At 34.9% G+C, this 19715-nt stretch overlaps 1 protein-coding gene across 2 annotated transcripts in view; it reads left to right on the top strand.

Moving 5' to 3' along the window:
* YWHAQ (tyrosine 3-monooxygenase/tryptophan 5-monooxygenase activation protein theta) overlaps positions 1–18984 on the top strand; it is a 36712-nt gene extending 17728 nt beyond the window's left edge. For both annotated transcript variants that reach the window (XM_063078332.1, XM_063078333.1), the window contains exons 3-6: positions 12375–12498; positions 14778–14941; positions 15625–15720; positions 17611–18984. In XM_063078332.1, the coding sequence (XP_062934402.1) occupies positions 12375–12498; positions 14778–14941; positions 15625–15720; positions 17611–17670 (444 nt within the window). In that variant the 3' untranslated portion in view covers positions 17671–18984. The remainder of the gene's footprint in view (positions 1–12374; positions 12499–14777; positions 14942–15624; positions 15721–17610) is intronic.
* The last annotated feature ends 731 nt before the right edge of the window (positions 18985–19715 follow it).

Here is a 19715-nt window from a genome sequence, read left to right as displayed (position 1 = left end):
TAATCAGAAATTGCTTAGGAAATGTGGCATGTTAACTAGAGGAATTAGACTGCATACTGTGTCTTTTTCCTGTCTGTCCCTTTTCTGTTTCCATGCCTCTTGCTGTTCTTTCTGATCAACTCATCCTTAATTTAAAAATATATTTACTTCATATACTGTAAGACTGTAGCCAAGTTTTGCATTCTTATTAGTTTACTGTACAAATACACAGTTGGCTGTGTCGGTTCAGCATCCACAGATTCAGTCAACTGGAAGATCAAAAATATTCAGGAAAACAAAAATAACATTATACAAATAAATAAAATAAATAAATAAATAGCCTAACAACTATGTAACATTTAAATTGTGTTAAGTATTATAAATAATCTAGACATGATTTAAAGTATACAGAAGGATTACATAAGTTACATGCAAATACTACATCATTTTATATAAGGAACTTGAGCATCTTTGGATTTTGGTATTCACAGGAAGGTGGGGGGGGGGTTCCTGGAACAAATCCCCTGTGGATATCAAGGGATGGCTGTATATATCAGATCTAGACAAGATAAAGTCTTTTTCCTCAGTGGTTTTATAGTTAAGTGAGAGGAGATATACAAGGATACTTTTTAAAAGTTCAAGGAAAAATCGAATTAAAGATAATGAGAATCCTTCCATGAGCTCTTTGAAGACCCCTCATATGTTTCCACAGTATACTATGCTTACCTGTCTGAGAAGGTTTCTAAGTGAAATCTTGACTGCTGGTAAAAATTACTTCCAGGGACTTGGGTGACCAAATTCAGCAGGCAGTGGAAGAGAGGCCAAAGGAAGCAGTAGGATGACATCTAGGTTTCTGACTAGGGCAACTGAGTGCCTTTTCCTACAACAGAAAACTGAATAGGGTAGGAGAATCAATGGTAGATTATGTCAGAAAAGCAAATTTAACTTTTAAGAAATGAATAAAGTTTAAAGTCCCAATGGTCCATCCAGATGTCATTATACAAGGAGGTACTCAGCACGTTGTGTAAAAGAAACGTCTGTGTCTTGGTGTGCATGATGATTGAGGGTTATGCAACAGGCAGTGTTTTTATTAACTCATTTATTCTTCACAGCAACCCTGTGAAGTAGAGACTATCCTTAACTCTGTTTTACAGATGAAGAAGCTATTGTACAGAGCTGTAAAAGTAAATTGCCCATGTAGGAGAGGAGATTTGTGGGTTATTATCATGTAGAATTGGTTGTCATGCCGATGATATCTCAAATGAACCCATGTCTTATCAGTTATCTTAAAGTAGACAATAGGCTATTGAAATATTTGGGATGCTTCATTCTAATGAAACATTTCCTGGACACAAATTATCTTAGTTCAGTTGTCAGATTTCAGAAAGTATAGTCTTAAAAGCAGACGCTTGATGGATTAAAGGAAAAAATAAACACATAACCTTAAAAACTTTAATCCTCTGAAAGAGAGTTAGGAAACACTAGTGCTCTTAATGTTTTTTTGATTTAACAGCCAACTCAATCCTTTGTGCATATGAACTTTTTTGTACTTTTTAACTATCTGAAATACTACCTTTTGCAAACATGAGGTTATCACATGTATTGTTATTCAGTATCTTGTAATAATTCTGTATTACAGTTTTGGGAGAATGGAAACTCTTCACAGATTATAACCAGGAAATTTTTGGTTACTCTGATATTTTAGTTATTGTTAATATTCCAGTTGGCAGCTTCCCTTTATTCCATTACTTCCTTCCCACTCTGGAAAGGTTCTTTCAGTAATGATCTGGGAGTGTGAGCCTCTGTCTTTGTCTGGAAATGTCTTTATTTTGCACCTGCTTGTATATGTACTACTTTAATTGGTTATGGAATTCTAGCTGACAGTTGTTTTTCTCAGCACTTTGGAAGATACTTGATTGTTTTCTGATGAAAAAATCAACTGTCAGTCATATTGTTGTTTCTTCCTTTATAGGTAACGTGTCATTTCTCTGGTTGCTTTTAAGAATTTTCTTGTCTTTGGCATTCTGCAATTTTACCATGATGGTCTAGGTATGAATTTATTTTTATTTTATCTTGCTTGGGATTTAGGGTGCTTTTCCAATTTGAAGATTATATTTCTACTATTAGTGGGAGAGTCTCAGCCATTATCTCTGAATAACATCTCTTCTTCATTCTTTCTGTTCTCCTGCAATTCCTTTTGGATGTTATCTTAGACCTTATCATTCTATTTGTATATTATAACTTCTCTTTTTTCATCTTGTTAGTTATTTATAGTGTTCTGAGTAGTTTCTTCAAACATGCCTTCTGTTTTACTAATTTTCTCTTTGTCTGTCTCTTAAAGTTATTTCTGTTTTTTAATTCTTAAAGGCTTTCTTCTTCCCTCACCTCCCAGCTGCCTTTTCTTTTTGGTACTGAATCTGAATCCTTGAGTTTGGTGTTATAACACCGTGTTCTAACCAAGTGAACTAACCATTAAGTTCCTTTTCTTAATTCTTTGTATCCTGTTCTTTTCTCCTGGCTTTTGTTCCTTTTTCTTTTTAATCCTTTTGATTATTTTAATCAGGAAAAATTTCAAACTTACAAAAAAGTAAAGAGAATACTATAATAACCTTCTTTGTATCCATCACCTAGCCTCAGGAGTTAATAAATTCTGTTTTATTTTTATGCCCAGCCCCAAGTTATTTTGAAGCCAGTCTTTGGCATCATCTGCTTAATCCATAAATATTTAAATATATATCTTTAAAAGATTCTGGTTAGCTCAGTTAGTTAGAGCATGATGCAGGTAACACTAGGGTTCGATCCCTGTGTCAGCCAGCCACCAAAAACAGTGAACAAAAGCAAAAAAGATTCCTTAATCATTTTTAGCATACTTACTTTATGTTATATTGCACACTGTTTTTTAAGTTCTTGGGAACTAACTATCCTGTTTCTGTCTGCTGACCCCTCATTATAAAGGATCTATTCATTGAGTAGTTTTGTTATTTTTAATAGCATGAATGTTGCTTTTTCAATGGGATTTTTGTATACCTTGGGTTGTGGAAGTGTCTTTACACAGTGGTTTGGATTATTTGTTGCTCCTGGGCACACTGAGCTCTAGCCAATTTTACACACATTTTCAACTTGTGGATTCACATATCATATATAAAGTAAAAATTTGAATAGTACCTGTGCAGAACATAGGTTTTGGTTTTGGATTTTCATGGGAAAATATACCACCCTCCACCCCCACAGCCAAAACAAAGCCCAGGAGGTGATTTCTTACTTCTTATCAGTGATGATAGACAGAATTTTTCTAGGGGCTCCATCCTCCCCACACACTGTGCTGTCATTGTGTTGTAAACTTTCACTTTTTGCTGTAGCTTCCTATATAGCACCTGGATATATCTCCCTTCCTTTTGCACTCTGCTATATTTCTATTTTATCTATTTCTATTCAGCATTTAGATTATTTTTAGTAGAAGAGATACTGTATTCCAGAACCAGAAAGTCATGTTTCTGCAAATCTGTTTTAAGGTTGTGAGTCACAAATTTCTTAGGTACACCATACTGAGAGTGAGTGAGGACTGTGTGTGTGTTTCAGTCTGATATATTGCTCTTCAGTGCTCTGAAAGTAACATTTAAAATGTGTTACCATTTCATTTGGTCAGGTAGGCAATACACTGAATGCAAATTGAGACTTGCATTTTAATGTCTTCTGTTTGTGTATTTTATTAAATAGTCACGTTAACTTGTACTTCTTATATTGGTAAGAAATGTTGGTAATATTTTATCTAATTTAATATAATAGAAAAATATTAGTAAGTGCAATTTTATTGCCTAACAGGAAGTTTCATGAGATACATCTAGAAAATGAACTAATATCATTAAGATACAGAGTTCCTACAAATCAGTAGGAAAACATTCATTAGGAAAATGGCAAAGGAGATAAACACACTGTGAATAGAAAAGGACATGCAGATGTTCATTTATAATAAGAAAATTGCAAGTAAAACTGTAGTAAAATATTTTTCACTTATTAAATTGGAAAAGCTTTTGTTAAAGTTTGGTAATACCCTGGCTTCAGAAAGATGTTGAGAAATAGGAACACTCACACACTGCTACTGGTAGCGTAAATTGAAATTACCTCCAGGGAGGAGAGTTTAACGAATCCTAAGGATCAATTAAACATTTGGTGCATTGTTGGAAATAGCAAAAGATTGGAAGCAACTTAAATGTTCATCAGAGGATACTAAATAATTAAGGTATCCATTCAGTAGAATATTGTGCAGTGTTATATATAGAATGAGGAAGTTACAAATATATGGATATGGAATGTTCTCAGAGGCATGTACATGAAAAACCGAGGTGTAGTGTGTGAATATGAGGCAGAGGGGAACATAAGTGGATTTTAAATATTTTGAATCTCTAGAAGAATGTACAAGAAACTAGCAATGATGGTTGCCTTGAGGGAGGGGAAGAACTGGATGTCTAAGAACCCAGGGAAGGGAGAAGAACTTTATTTTTCACTTCTGAATTTTATATGAAGTACATGTATTACTATTATGTTAGTGGGAACTAGAGTTTCATTGTGTGTAACGAGAAGATACAAATAAGGGAGGAAGAATCCTGTGGTATTAGATTTGAATTGGACATACCAGTATGAGATCATGATTACCATAATAATAATGATGTCCCTGAAGGAGCTTAGAAACAGGGAACATAGTGAGGAGACTATCATTTTTCCTTAGAAATTTTAGAGTGGTTGTTAACTATTACACATTGTGACTTAGACAAAAATAAATAATTAAAGCAAATAATTGAAGAAAAGCACCATGCTATTTCAAGGTAGAATTGTATGAAATTCCACTTCTGTTGCATCCATTTTGGCATGTTACCATGCCATGGCTGATGTTTATTTGACCAGATCCTATTGTGTGATAGGCACTGTGCTAAATTTTGTGAATAAAAAATACTGAGGAAACATTTTTATCTAGAAGTTAATCTGCTTAAGGTTGCCATTTTGATTTAGTGCTTCAGAATTAGTGTAGGTTCTCAAAACTGGAGAATATTTTTATTATTTTATGGAGAAGATTAAGCTAAGGAACTTGACACACTCAGACTCTAGAACCAGATTACTGCCCCGATGCAGTATTCAAATACAGTAATTCATAATGAATATTGTGAAGTTCGGTGCCTTTAGTACTCTTGGTGATTGGGTAGTTTTTCTTCTTTCTTTTTCCTTTGTAAGAGTACCACCTTCAGTGACTTTCTACCTCTTTGTGCAGTCGTGCCTTTTCGTATGCTGGTCTTTCTACCTTGGAATGCCTTCTTTCCCCAAACCGTCTACCTGCTTGTAAAATCCTATTTACTCCTTTAAGATTCAGCTCATTTTGTGCCTTCTTAAGAAAAATTCTTCTCATTTCTTAACAAGATAGTTATTTCCTCTTTTGACCTCCCACAACATTTTGTATGTTCCTTTGATTCAGTGTTTCTGCCCAGGTGGGGAGGGCAGCGCTGACACGAGTGGACAGAGGTCAGTGAGGCTAGATATCCTTTAATGCATAGAGGTACAAAGACCGGTGTAACAAATTGTCCAGCTGCTCCTTCATTTTGATTTAGTTTTATATTTAAACACAAAGTTTTATTTTATGGCTTCAATAACATTTAAAATTAACCAGGAATGCAACTACTCTGTAAAAATCAAGGGAAGACTGTACTTTATTTTGCTTGTAACTTGCCTTGTCAGGCCATTGATGATAATCATACAGACTTTGTAAGCCTGTATTTGAAAGTTGTTGTATTCTTGATGATTCTTAGGGGCAAACATCTGACTACATTGTATTTAAACTTTAGACAATGTGAATGTTTATATATTGTTTTATTATAAATTACTTCATTTGTCCCTTATATCTTAGTTAGGACATTAATATACATTTTAAAGTTGTGTATAGATCTATTACCACCTACTAATTTCAAGATAAAGAGACATAAAATATTAGTTATGAAAGGAGTTATATTAAAAGATAATTGAATGGGGAAGAGGAGCATCAAAGATATTAAAGCTTTAGGCCAGCCCCGTGGCGCACTCGGGAGAGTGCAGCTCTTGAGAGCGCAGCGGCGCTCCCACCGCAGGTTCGGATCCTATATAGGAATGGCCCACGGTGCGCTCACTGGCTGAGCACGGTGCAGGTGACACCACACCAAGGGTTGCGATCCCCTTACCGGTCACAAAAAGACAAAAAAAAAGATATTAAAGCTCTAAAGTCTTATTACTAAAGTTGCTTTGATTATTTTTTGGCATTAATGAGATTGATATTTACAACTGGTCATCTGAATTAACATCTGTTCATTTCATACATAAGGGACTTTAAAAAAAATCTCAAGGACTGCTCTTAGTGATAGATGGCATCACATGTGGTTCTCAGTGCAAGCTTAAAGAAGTTTTAGCACCTTTTATATGAACATTAAATGGCACAGCAAGATTTAATTTCTTACTTTTAAGTGTTGAAATAATATTTTGAATCATAATTTTGTTTTGTTTTTTTGGCTGCTGGCTGATGTGGGGTTCCAAACCCGTGACCTTGGAAAGGCTGCACTCTAGCCAACTGAGCTAACTGGCCAGCCTTGAGTTAGAATGTTAATGCCTTATTTGTAGGGTGATCATACAATATCTTCCACAGTGGGATACTTCTAAGCATGAAAAGAAATAGCATTTCATAATTATACTAGGACAGCAGGCTTAAAATGGGATGGTTCCAAGCAGTCTAGGGCATATGGTCACTCTGCTCCTCCAGCACACTTCATAGTTAAAATGTTTGGTTATAGAGGTTTGGAATTTGGCGTATGCTTAAGTGAAAATTTTAATCTTGGGGGGGATACAAGGAAGTAAGGATCTGATTTGACTGTGCAACTTGAGTTTGGGCTCTGACTGATGTCATGTGCCATGTGATGTCAGCTAAATCACAGCCTATAGGATAAGTCATTTTGGTCATAAGGTTTGCTTCTATCTATGAAAATTTTTTACTTCATTTCTTAGTTCATTTTCTTTTTTTAATGAACTTAATATGGTACCAGAGGGGGATAGAATTCATCATTTTTAGATACTGAGTCTTAACAGTTCTAAATCAGTAATATTTTTAAATAATGTAAGGACAATTAACTGTTCAATGCAATAATTTTATTAATGGTAGAAAATATTTCCATAGATGAATTGATGTTATATGATCAACCTGGATAAAGTCTTATTTGATTCATTGCTTCCTTAGTTAATGCAACAGATCCTTTATGAGATTTAACCCAAGCAGGTATACTCATTAGTAGAATGATAATTTCTGAGATTAAAAGGCTTTTAGATCATAGTACTGTCATTATATAGTTATAGAAACAGACACTTGAGAAGCTGTGATTTGCCACAAGATCACAGAGTGAATGACAGTATCAAAGTCAGTTTCACAAATGATAATCTTAACTTCTCAGGCTCATGTATTCTGAAATAACACAAAGTTACTCTGTCCCTTTTGTTTGTTTTACTAATTAAAAATAAATCTCTAGGGCTGGCCCCATGGCTCACTTGGGAGAGTGCGGCACTGGGAGAGCCGAGGCCATGGGTTCGGATCCCATATAGGATGTCCGGTGCGCTCACTGGCTGAGCGTGCTGAGGGTTGCGATCCCCTTACTGGTAAAAAATAAATAAACAAATAAATAATAAATAAATAAATCTCTAACTGAAGTTTGGCCTTATCTCTCCTAGATATGCTCCATTTAAGGTATATTTATGTGCTGATTAAACTGATAAAAATATTTGGATAGTGACTTGCATATATATCCTAAAATTAAAGATTGAACATGTTAATAGTATGTTTATTTTTTTTTTTTTTTTTTTTTCGTTTTTTCGTGACCGGCACTCAGCCAGTGAGTGCACTGGTCATCCTTATATAGGATCCGAACCCGCGGCGGGAGCGTCGCCGCGCTCCCAGCGCAGCACTCTACCGAGTGCGCCACGGGGTCGGCCCAATAGTATGTTTATTAATGAATTTCACTGAGCTGATAAAGAGGAAATTAAAAATCCTTAGATCATTTTTTTTGTTTACTGTTGATCTTAAGGACCTTCATCAGTACATACTTTCTTAAATAAATCAATGCTGTATAATTTTAAATGAGAGGCAAGAGCAGCTTATTTTGTCTGTAAAACAGAAATCACTTATAAATGAATTTAGAGGAAAAAGAGTAGTTTGTTTGGCGCTGTAGAATATCACCACTGAAGCCAAATTAATTATTTTGGAAAAGCTATTGAAGTGATGGTAGAATTGTTATATGCACAAATGGTTAACTCTTAGAGATAGAATTAGTATTGGTTTTGTTATTCTTCCTAGCCTTTAAGACATAGTGTGAGGAACAGGAGAAATAGTTATCCTAAATTTGCATGAATATTATTTCTCAACAGTTTCATTTCTTACATAGTTCTTTACAGCTTTTGTGGTATCCCATCCTATTTTTCTGAGATTAAACTTACTCTAAGGTCGTTCAGCATCTCCTAAAACAACCTGTATTCTTATTTATATTCTTTCCTTTTAGTTTCTCTGATCTAGAGTGCCCTCAGTTACTAGTCTATCTTGTAATTGTGGATAGTAATACCCTGACCTCTTCACAGTTCTCTCACATTCTCAAAAAGGAATGTACTACTCCTTGCATTCTACCCTCTAGTCAAATAACACTGTTGCTGCTGGAGGGAGTCCCAATCTTAGCCCTCTTAACCTCCCAAGATCATAAAATTTGCTGGTTTTGAAGAGTTTACAAGGGGGAGCTCCTACTTAACTCATAAGGATAATGTACAGAAGAAATTAGTGGGGGAACTCTTAACTACATGTGTGTTAAAACCGATTCCCTTCCTCACTCCTGACTTCTTACCAGTACCCTTATTTGGATTTTCAGGGAGCTACTTGTCAGTTTTTCAGTTTTTTTCTCTCTGATCTGTGTTGAATTTTTTTATAGTTTAAAAATTCTTACATATTAAATCGTACAAGTAGGCTATGTATCTTAAGTGTTTATACCCTATATTCTATCTGGTATTAATAATTAATACCTGGCATTGATAATACTAGATACAGCCATTATTTTGGTAAGACATGAAGCAAAATTCATTGTGTGTCTTTTAATTGGACTAAAATATACATCTCTGCTACTGATAATATATGGAAAGACAGAATCGTTCTGTACCTGTTGTTTCCTTCACAGAGAGCTAGTGGTATCTGACAAAGTACCATGATACCTGGCTGAAACTCCAGGACAGAATTAATGCCCAAGTCACTGGCCCAACACTGTAAATCATACGTAATGGCTATATGCAAACGTAATGGCTATATGCAAATGAGTCAAGTTAATTTTAGAAAGGAAAAGTTACAGTTAGCTCGAAAGTGGCTGTGTTGTAACTATTGCAATAGCTGTTTAGCAGCTTTCTGAATTCTTGCAAGGCAAGTGTGCCTGTGAGTAAGTGTAATACAGTCCTTGTCAGCAGGTCCTTGTCACCACGCCCACATCTGGCACAAATGACTCAGGAGAGACTAGTGCTAGCATCGAAATTTCTCTCTTCCCTACTCACTCCAAGCCCTCATTCTAGTCAAACTTTTCTCATCCTCTGCTCCCAAACCTCTACCACATTTAATCACAAAGTACTAGGTCTTTTAGGAACTGAGTAGCTTTTTTTGGGACTGTAAATAATGTCATATTCAGAGCTGGCACCTTTTCCTAGCCCTCTCTGGGATTTCATTGTAACTGGCTGACTCACTTGGGGAAACAAGAAAAGTGAGAGGGACTTTATTTTACTTTATATTTCCTTGGTATGGGTACAGGCAGAGGTGGTATTTCTCTCAGTATAAATACTGTTTGTCTTCTTTAATACTCCTCAGAATCCGCTATTGTTTGTTTTATTTTTTTTTTTTTTAAGGTAGCAATGACTGAATCAGTTTGAGATCTAGAACTTTTTTGTGGCTATCTCACTATTCTCCCCCTCCCCCAGTCCTAAATTCAGTCGATAAAAGTAGTTTTTAAATTGAAAGTCATCCATGATACATAAAAATCATAGTAGAGGAAAAAGTTAAAGTAATGTGATTTTCTAAGATTCTGAGGTCTAATTTATTGGGTTCGTTTGTTAAATAACTATTAAAATTGTATTGGTGATGTTGAGCAGAATTCTTACAGTCTGATCCTTTAATTCTTTTTCCAGTTAAAAGTGGTGGTGCTGGAGCAGCACTTGTTTTTACAGTTGCCTTTAGTGTTTGGGTGTGGCCCTTAATGACCTCTGTTGCCACACTCCTGGCCCAGAAACTTTCCAGTTTAAGCCACAATTTTGATACTTGCCACTTTTATAATGTATAAAATTCTGGGACTTCGTTATGTAATTTTACACTAATTTTATTTTTGTGGGTTTTTTAAAAAAACTTCCCCCAGCCTCAGATCTTTTTAAATATGTTCTTTAATCTAAACATTTTAAAAACTTTTTTAATTCAAGGATTTTATGTTTTTCTGTTTATTTCCTTTAAAATAATTTATGGATGCAGTGATTACATTTTGTTTAGGCCATTTTTTTAGAACTACATTTTCTAAACTTTCATTATTTTAGATCTGTAAACCTTTTTCTTCAGTAATAAATTTATGTGAATTTCAAAGAGTCTTACTGGGTTATTCTTTAAACTCCCAAATTTTGTATCATAGTTGATATTTTCATATAATGTTAACTGATGGTACCTGTGGCTAGTTATCCAAAATGCAAACATAATTTCTGTTCCTTGCTTAAAATTTTTCACTAGTTTCACTTTGCCTAGAGCAGTGCTTCTCAAACTGCACCTAGACAGAGGAGCTGGCTAATAATAGCTGATGTTTCACTGAGCACTTAACATGAGACACTGTCCTAGACATCTGTTTATTGATTGTTTTTATTCCCAAAACAAACCAAAGAGATAGATATTAGTATCTTAAAATTTCTATGAGAATTTTATTGTATACCATAACATTTTTTAATACAAAAAGATTTTTTAATGACTTAAACGTCAAGTAAAATTGGTAGTCTAAGGAGTTATCTGTCATATTAGTCTTTTGTGACTTTTTATACTCCCAGGTATACCTTGTACCTCTGGAATACAGATACCCCAGTTTGAGAAGCACTAGCTCACTGTATCAATTGCAGATTTCTTTGTATGAAATCAGGGATAAAAGACATACTTAAATACTCACCTAATTTTTTTAATAATTAGATTCAGTAGACATAAAATTACTCTGTCAAATTGCCATATGTTGTTTTTTTTTTTTTTAATTTTATTTTGTCGATATACATTGTGGTTGATTATTGTTGCCCCTTACCAAAACCTCCCTCCCTCCTCCCTCCCCCCCAACAATGTCCTTTCTGTTTGCTTGTTGTATCAACTTCAAGTAATTGTGGTTGTTATATCTTCTCCCCCCCCCCGTTGTGTGTGTGTGTGTGTGTGTGTGTGTGTGTGTGTGTGTGTGTGTGTGTGTGTGTGTGTGTGTGTGTGTGTGTGTGTGTGTGAGAATTTATATATTAATTTTTAGCTCCCACCAATAAGTGAAAACGTGGTATTTCTCTTTCTGTGCCTGACTCGTTTCACTTAATATAGTCTCTCAAGGTCCATCCATGTTGTTGCAAATGGCAGTATTTCAAAATTGCCATATGTTTTTAAACTTCTTACTCTCAATTCATTTACTTACCTTGTTTTGGATGGACAGTTGTCTGCAGAGGGCACTGAGTAGCACTGCTGTAGACTGTCATGAGTTACTTGTTCTATGGCTATACTGTTCTCCCTCATATTTGATGTCTTAAACATTTTGTTTTCACTTCCTAAAATGATTGCACATCTCTGTTTTCTGCCTGGTGCATTCTTACTGTTCTTTCTTGACAACTCAAATATCCCTTCCCTGGGAATCCTGTCTGACCAGAGGCTATCTTCAGGTACTTCCTGTCTGTGCTTCCATAGCACCTTATTCATATATCTCTTAATGCTGGGTGCATAGTTAATGGTGTACTTACACTGTGAGCTTCTTGAGGGCAGGGATCTTATCTGAGCTCTTTTCTCTGTCTATGTCCACTCTGGTCAAATACCTAGCACTTAGCACTTATCAGTAAATATTTGTTGAATGAATGGATGAGTGAACAGGCTGTTTGGTGTAATCTAGCTTTGTCAGTAGAAACTATGGGCCATATCATTTAAAGCCTGCCAGGACAACTAATGGCACCAACCTGATCCCGCCCTAAGAACATGCTTCAGGTCCGGGCTGGTATGATATTGTATTACTGTGGTAGTTAATGATTCAAATGCAAGATAGGCAGAAGTATATCATTATAAGTTCTTGTCTGTAATTAAATAGCGTTTGTTAGTGCCTAATGTTTTATCTTATTTCTTTCAGGAATTGTTGGATAAGTATTTAATAGCCAATGCAACTAATCCAGAGAGTAAGGTCTTCTATCTGAAAATGAAGGGAGATTACTTCCGGTACCTTGCTGAAGTTGCATGTGGTGATGATCGAAAGCGTAAGTAAATATGAGTAAAGCTAAAATATAAAAAAAGGAAGTGGGGATAAATGGGATACTGTGACAATAGTCTATATGTAGTTTCCTCGCTCTTTGTAACTTTTAAAAAAATGGAATCTATGTGTTAAGAAAATGAATATTACCTTTTGTTCTCAAAAATGGAAATATAGTCATGAATTTACGTTATATGCCCTTAAAAAATTAAACTCATATATGACCTCTAATTTTAATCTGATATGGGTATTATTAAAAACAGGCTTAATCTTCTATGCTTTAGAATTTTGGTTCACCATCTTTTTAGTTCCAGAGTCCTTTGCATATACGTTATAAGTGATCATGTATTTCACATGGCCTTTAGTGTTACTATGCCTTAAAATATAAGATAGTTAGCAATTACATATACAACATAGAGGATGTTGTACTTTTTCTGTTGGTCTTGTTAATTCATTAACTAGCACCTATTTTAAAGGGTCGTAACATTGACTGCTAACCAAATTTCGGAGGAGAGGTAAGATGAATGTATTATTGCTAGTGTATAATTTGTTCCAACTTCACAGTAAATTTGAGTGACCCACATGGTTAGGTTTTACTCTAGAAGGTGAATACACAGGAGCTGTTCATTGATAAACTAGTAGTCATAAAGATAAATTTGAGTGTTAAATATCCATCATTATTATTAATTTTTTTTACCTCAGACTATCATAGAAAACATGGATTTGGGAAAAAGAGTAATCAAATTGCTTGTAACTTGATTGTAACTTGATTGTAAAAAAGTCAAAGTAAATTTATTAGCAGTGAACTCAGTCTCTTAGGGTATTAGTGGTGGCATATAATATAGACACTATTAAATTTTGTGTATGTGCCTGCTACCACATTTGAGATCTAGGTAGAAGTATCACTTAACTCCTTATTTTTTTTCCAGTAAGTGTATTATTCTTCATTTTGCCCCATCCAAAAGGTGCACCCCCACAAATAGTCACCATGACCTCTTACTGAGTTATTAACTGAAAATGAATCCATTTTACCATCCTAAGTATCAGTGTAATTGAAGATATAAAGAGAAATCTGCTGTACCTTGCTATAACAAAATCTGTATACTAAACTTACTTATCCTGTTACTGATAGATAATTTTTGTTATCATAAAGATAAGAGAATTGGATGTGAAAATATATGCACAGAACTAAACATTTAAATAACAGCGGATCAAAGGGATGTCTTTGGGAGATTGGGACATGGCCTCTGGTATTAATCTGATTTAACCCTTCCTGGCTCATTGGCACTTTCAAGTCCCACATATAGTCCTACATACATTCTGATAGTCTAGGATTTGTAGATAGGCTGCCTTTACAGCCTAAGAGCTGAGACACTTGATTACTACTCACTGTCTTCTGGACAGCAAGAGTTTCTTATTACTTGAGGGCTGTGCCAGTCATGATTAGATCAATAAATATGCTATTTCAGAGGAAGGAAAACGCACACATTCAGGCTGTGAAGGAATAGCTTAATTTCTGATACTTCAGTAAGCTGTAATGGGCCCACTGGCCTCATACAGAAAATTGCCCTTTTCAAAACATGGATATAATCAGGTTAGTGTTGGTAATATTTTATTGAAACATTTTTTGAGATGGATGACATTTTATTAGGCCACTAATCAGACTCTGGTTAAAGCAAATATTGTTTTATATATTGACACTTGGGCTGGCCTGTTAACTCACTTGGTTAGAGCATGGTACTGGTAACACCAAAGTCATGGTTCAGATCCTCTTACTGGCCAGCTGCCCAAATAATTCCCTAATTCTGTATGTTGGTACTTTTGTATTGCCTGTCACAAAATACATCTTCATACCAAGGATCAGTAGTATTGTTTCTACAAATAAGTCACAGAAATACAGGGATTTTGGTGGTGGTGATCTTTGCAAAATGTTTTCATTGTTTAGGGAAGGGGTGTTCCAATGAAACTATTTTTAATCGTTACATTTAGGAGTCATAGAATTAAAAGGTATGAAAGAAGAAAATAATTTTAGCCCTAGAGATGGAAGAAGCTGATATACTATCTCATTTTTTTTTTTTTAATTAAGCTGATTATAAGCAAGCAGCCTTATAAACTAGTTTTTAAATACCCATTACAAGATAATGTTTTTGGTTTGCTACTATGGTTTTATAAAAGAAGGCTGCAGAGAAAAATCTGGTTCTACCAAGAGCTAGTAGCTTACGTTAAAGTTGTTAATGTGCATTTTCAGTATCATGCTTTTTTATTTTTGTTTTTTTCCCTTCACAGAAACGATAGATAATTCCCAAGGAGCTTACCAAGAGGCGTTTGATATAAGCAAGAAAGAGATGCAACCCACACACCCAATACGCCTGGGGCTGGCTCTTAACTTTTCTGTATTTTACTATGAGATCCTTAATAACCCAGAGCTTGCCTGCACATTGGCGAAAACGGTAAGATGTGTGTCCAGGAAATGCCCTCTTTAGCTAAGGTTATTTGAGATACCATGGATGCTTGTTTCTATGTGTTTTATTTGGATATCCAGAGATGATTTCTACCTTATTCACTTGTGTATCTCCTCCTTTTTCTTACTATCATGACCACCTTCCCTTATCCCTCTCCACACCTTACTGTCCCTTAACTATGATTATAAGCAATAATATTTGTCTAAAGAGTATATTAGGTAGAGCAATCAAAGAAGTATGAATAACTTTAAGGAGGAAACATAAAAGATGAGAAAGTATTGCCTGCCAGGTTTGGTTACTTAGAGGAGCAGCATTAGCTGCATTCCTCAAAGTGTCTCAACATGGAAGAGTAAATAGGGTCTTTTGCAAATAAATACAAGTTCTTATTTGTAAAAAGTGTATTAAGTGTTACTACTATGCTATGTGTCATGTGAAAGAACCAAGAAATGCTTATTTACTTATTAAATACATACAGCTTCGTAAGTTTCAGGTCATACTTATAAGTTCTTAAACTGAGAATCTGAGGGGATGATTCCACTGAGTTTGTTGTTAATTGATAATAGAATGTAAGGTCAGTGTTCACCTATTTTTATGAAAAAGGTTCATAATTGTAGAATAACTAGTTTCTGTTGATGCAAATATTATTTACCATGGATATTAATATTTATCAGGCTTTTGATGAGGCCATTGCAGAACTTGATACACTGAATGAAGACTCATACAAAGACAGCACCCTCATCATGCAGTTGCTTAGAGACAACTTAACAGTGAGTTGTTCGCTATTTTAATTTTTTTTCCTTTTCAGGAGTAGAATTATTTGTATTTTTATTTAAGGCTCTCTATCTTTTGGGGCAGTTATATAAGAGCTACACTCATAGAAAATGAAATAAAAGTATTGAGTACTTGTTAGCATTTTGTATAGGATGACCGTTCTTTTGTAGGCAAGTTTTCAAATTGAATAGGCATTTACCAGACCTTCCGGAGATGGTACTAAGATACTAACTTTACTGACTATTTCATTGGGATGAGGATATTGGTAAATTATGTTAATAGAGCTTATGTAGTTTCATTATTTTTTTCCTTTGGGTAAATGAGCTGTGGCTAGTTAGGGACTCTAGGTAATTAGGCTTTTCTAAAATTGCATACAACACCTTGTTCTAATACAAATTTACTTTGTGAATTGTGTGTGACGTTACATAAGCATTTGATAGGGAGTAAATCTGTACCCAAATTTATTCCACCTCTGCCTTTTAAGACTCTTTTATTTTTTCTCCCTACTCCTTGGATAGGCAGTCGATAAAGTAAGCAATCAAGAAAAGGTACAGCTTGAGCTTGAGTTTTGAGTTTTACATTGCGTTCTTTTATAGGTTCAAGTAAATTTGGTAGGCTAAAATCTTACACTGAACAGAATGTGAAAGAATACTTTTTTTTTTTTTTTTTTTTTTTAGAATACATTATTTAGTAGAAATGTAATTCTCCTGGCCCCCTAGTTTGGTACTTTTCCTTTTACTAGATAGGATTTCTTAAGTATTAGCACTGTCTGTTCAACTCTGCTGAACAGGGAAATTATGAATACACTGCATTCTTAGCCATGAGAGACTCCTGTAGTTGTGAGGGGACAATAGAAGAATGATCAGCAATAGCTAGTTCTACACAAGAAGAGCAAACTGGGTGATTACACCTCTTCCCAGATATACCTTGGAGCTAAGTATCTTTTAACTGGCTTTGTTTTGTTTTCTCTCTTATGGAGACAATTCTTCACTGGGTTTTGTTTTGTTTGTTTTTATTTATTTTAGTGTCTTAACAATAACTTAAAGATTATGTAAGATTCTAGCTTTTCTAAAATTGCCAGTGGTGTCTTGGTGTTGGGTCTAAATAAAATCCATTTTTGGAGCTGATTATAGTCAGTAATATTGACTGTTTCCTTTACTTCATCTTTCCATCCTAAAATTAGTGAGATCAGAAGCCTTCAAGAAGGCTTTCTATACAAATCCATGCGTACATGCTGCTTCCCTAGAGCTTCCATCACCCACTCCTATTGAACTCTTTGGAGGAACACAAAATAAGTCTACTTCTTTTTCTATATGTTAGCTCTTCACAAACTTGGAAACAGTTATCATAACCATGATTTTCCCCTCCCTTTAAAAATGTTTTGCCTTATTAGTCTCAAATTATATTTCAGTAGAGCTTTCAAGAAGGGCATTGGTTGGTTAGAGCATGGTGCTATAACACCAAGTTCAAGGGTTTGGAGTCCCATACTGGCCAGCTGCCAAAAAATTTTTTTTTTTTTAAAGTCTGGCAGAATTATTTTTAAGAAAGGCGGGGGCATTGGGCTGCTGGGAATGGAGAGAGCCTTAAATTCTAAAGATGTCACCGTGTTTTTTCCGAAATTATAGTACTTTTTATATTAAAAGAAAAAGCTATAAAAATGTACTCAAATAGTATATATGTGTGTATCATTTTATAAATGCATAGTGAAAGGTTTTCAAGGATACACTTTGGGAGGGTTGATGGTCTTTGGGGTTTTGAGAGAGTCTTAGTCAAAAATCTCTTATTTGAGGAATTTACTGCTTTCAGCATTACATTTTGTTATAACAGAACTTGATATAATTGTCTAATCTAGAAATAGTGACTTAATATGACTCTTCTTTTTCTAGTTATGGACATCGGACAGTGCAGGAGAAGAATGCGATGCAGCAGAAGGGGCCGAAAACTAAATGCATACAGGGTGTCATCTTTCTTTCCTTCAAGAAACCTTTTTACACATCTCCATTCCTTACTCCAGTTGGATTTCCTATAGCAAAGAAACCCACTCATGTGTATGGAATCAACTGTTTATAGTCTTTTTCACACTGCAGCTTTGGGAAAACTCCATTCCTTGATTTGTTTGTCTTGGCCTTCCTGGTGTGCAGTTACTGCTGTAGAAAAGTATTAATAGCATCATTTCATATAAACAAGTAACTTCCAAACACTTATGTAGAGGACTAAAAATTACCTGGTATTTAAGTAATCTGAACCAGTTCTGCAAGTGACTGTGTTTTGTATTACTGTGAAGATATGAAAATGTAGTTAATTACAATTTAAAGAGTGTTCTGCATAACTTCTTAATTTCTACATTCCCTCTTTCTCTCTTCTTTGGGGGTTTCCTTTCAGTAAGCAACTTTTCCATGCTCTTGATGTATTCCTTTTCAGTAGGAATCCAGAAGTATTAGATTGAATGGAAAAGCACTTGACATTTCTGGGCTGGGGGTCACAAATTAAAATGCCTCCTATATCATATTGTGGAGGTTATGTATATCTGTGACAACAGGGAGTTTTCTTATTCACTGTTCATTTGCTGCTGTTTAAGTTGACAACTTCCCTTCCCAATAAAAATTCACTTAACACCTCCTGCCTTTGTAATTCTGGTATTCACTTCACTGTGTAATAGAAGTAGCATGTTGCTGCCAGACTACAGCATTGCTTTTGGCAAATTAAAGTGCATGTCATTTCTTAATACACTAGAAAGGGGAAATAAATTAAAGTACACAAGTCCAAGTCTAAAACTTTAGTACTTTTCCATGCAGATTTGTGCACATGTGAGAGGGTGTCCAGTTTGTCTAGTGATTGTTATTTAGAGAGTTGGACCACTATTGTGTGTTGCTAATCATTGACTGTAGTCCCAAAAAAGCCTTGTGAAAATGTTATGCCCTATGTAACAGCAGAGTAACATAAAATAAAATTACATTTTATAAACCATTTACTATGGCTTTGTAACAATTGCATACCCATATTTTAAGGGACAGGTGAATTTACTACTTTCTGAAGTTTATTGATACTTCCCTTTTATCTTATGTAAAATGTAGTCGTGATACCCCAATTTCTGCATTGTGATACACTTATCTAGGGATGCCTGGAAATGTATAAAATTGGACTATATTTCTTAGAGTGTTCTACCATAGATCAGTCTCATGGGCCATCTCTTCCTCAGATGTAAATGATATCTGGTTAAGTGTTATATGGAATAAAGTGAACATTTTAAAACTAGAAAAGCTAATTATGTGATTGTGACTTTTGGGCCTCCTTGCACTAGATGAAGAGAATATTTATAGAATACTGCTAAGAACTCAGTAGGAGACGACACCATTCCTCGGAGGAAAGAGTGTAAGTAAATAAAGATGTGGGGTGAGGGGAAGATTTAAAGCCATATTTGAGCTTTCTCTTTTAACTTTTTAGATTACTTTCTAAGGTAGGTCAGAAATTTAAATGTTGCACCTGTTTTGTAGTTATGACTTATTTGGCAGTTTTTCCTTTAAAATGGCATTTAGTGGGGCTGGCCTTTTAGCTCGGTTAGAGTGAGGTCTTGTATAACACTAAGGTCAAGGGTTCAGATATCCTTACCATCCAGCCACCAAAAAATAAAAATACATAAAATAGCATTTAGGCTTTAATAACAAAATAATTGGGGGGGGGGGGGTTTACATTCTAACAGTGACTATCTAAAATAGAAGCATAGGGATTTCTATTTCAACATACTTTATATTCAGCAATGATTTGTTCATCTTAAATTGACAAAGTTTAGTTTTCTTTTGATGAGGCTGGTGTGGTATACATTCATATGTCTACAACTTAAAATACTTGCCAGTTACTTTTAGAGACTTGTTTTTTAAAATAGTGAAAAATATTAGGAAGGACATTTAAAGATGTGTAAACAATGGAATACTACTCAGCTATAAAAACGAATGAAATACTGCCATTTGCAACAACATGGATGGACCTTGAG

Source organism: Cynocephalus volans, chromosome 14 (genome assembly GCF_027409185.1).
Source record: "Cynocephalus volans isolate mCynVol1 chromosome 14, mCynVol1.pri, whole genome shotgun sequence".
NCBI lineage: Eukaryota > Metazoa > Chordata > Mammalia > Dermoptera > Cynocephalidae > Cynocephalus > Cynocephalus volans.
This window is presented reverse-complemented; position numbering and strand designations above follow the sequence as displayed.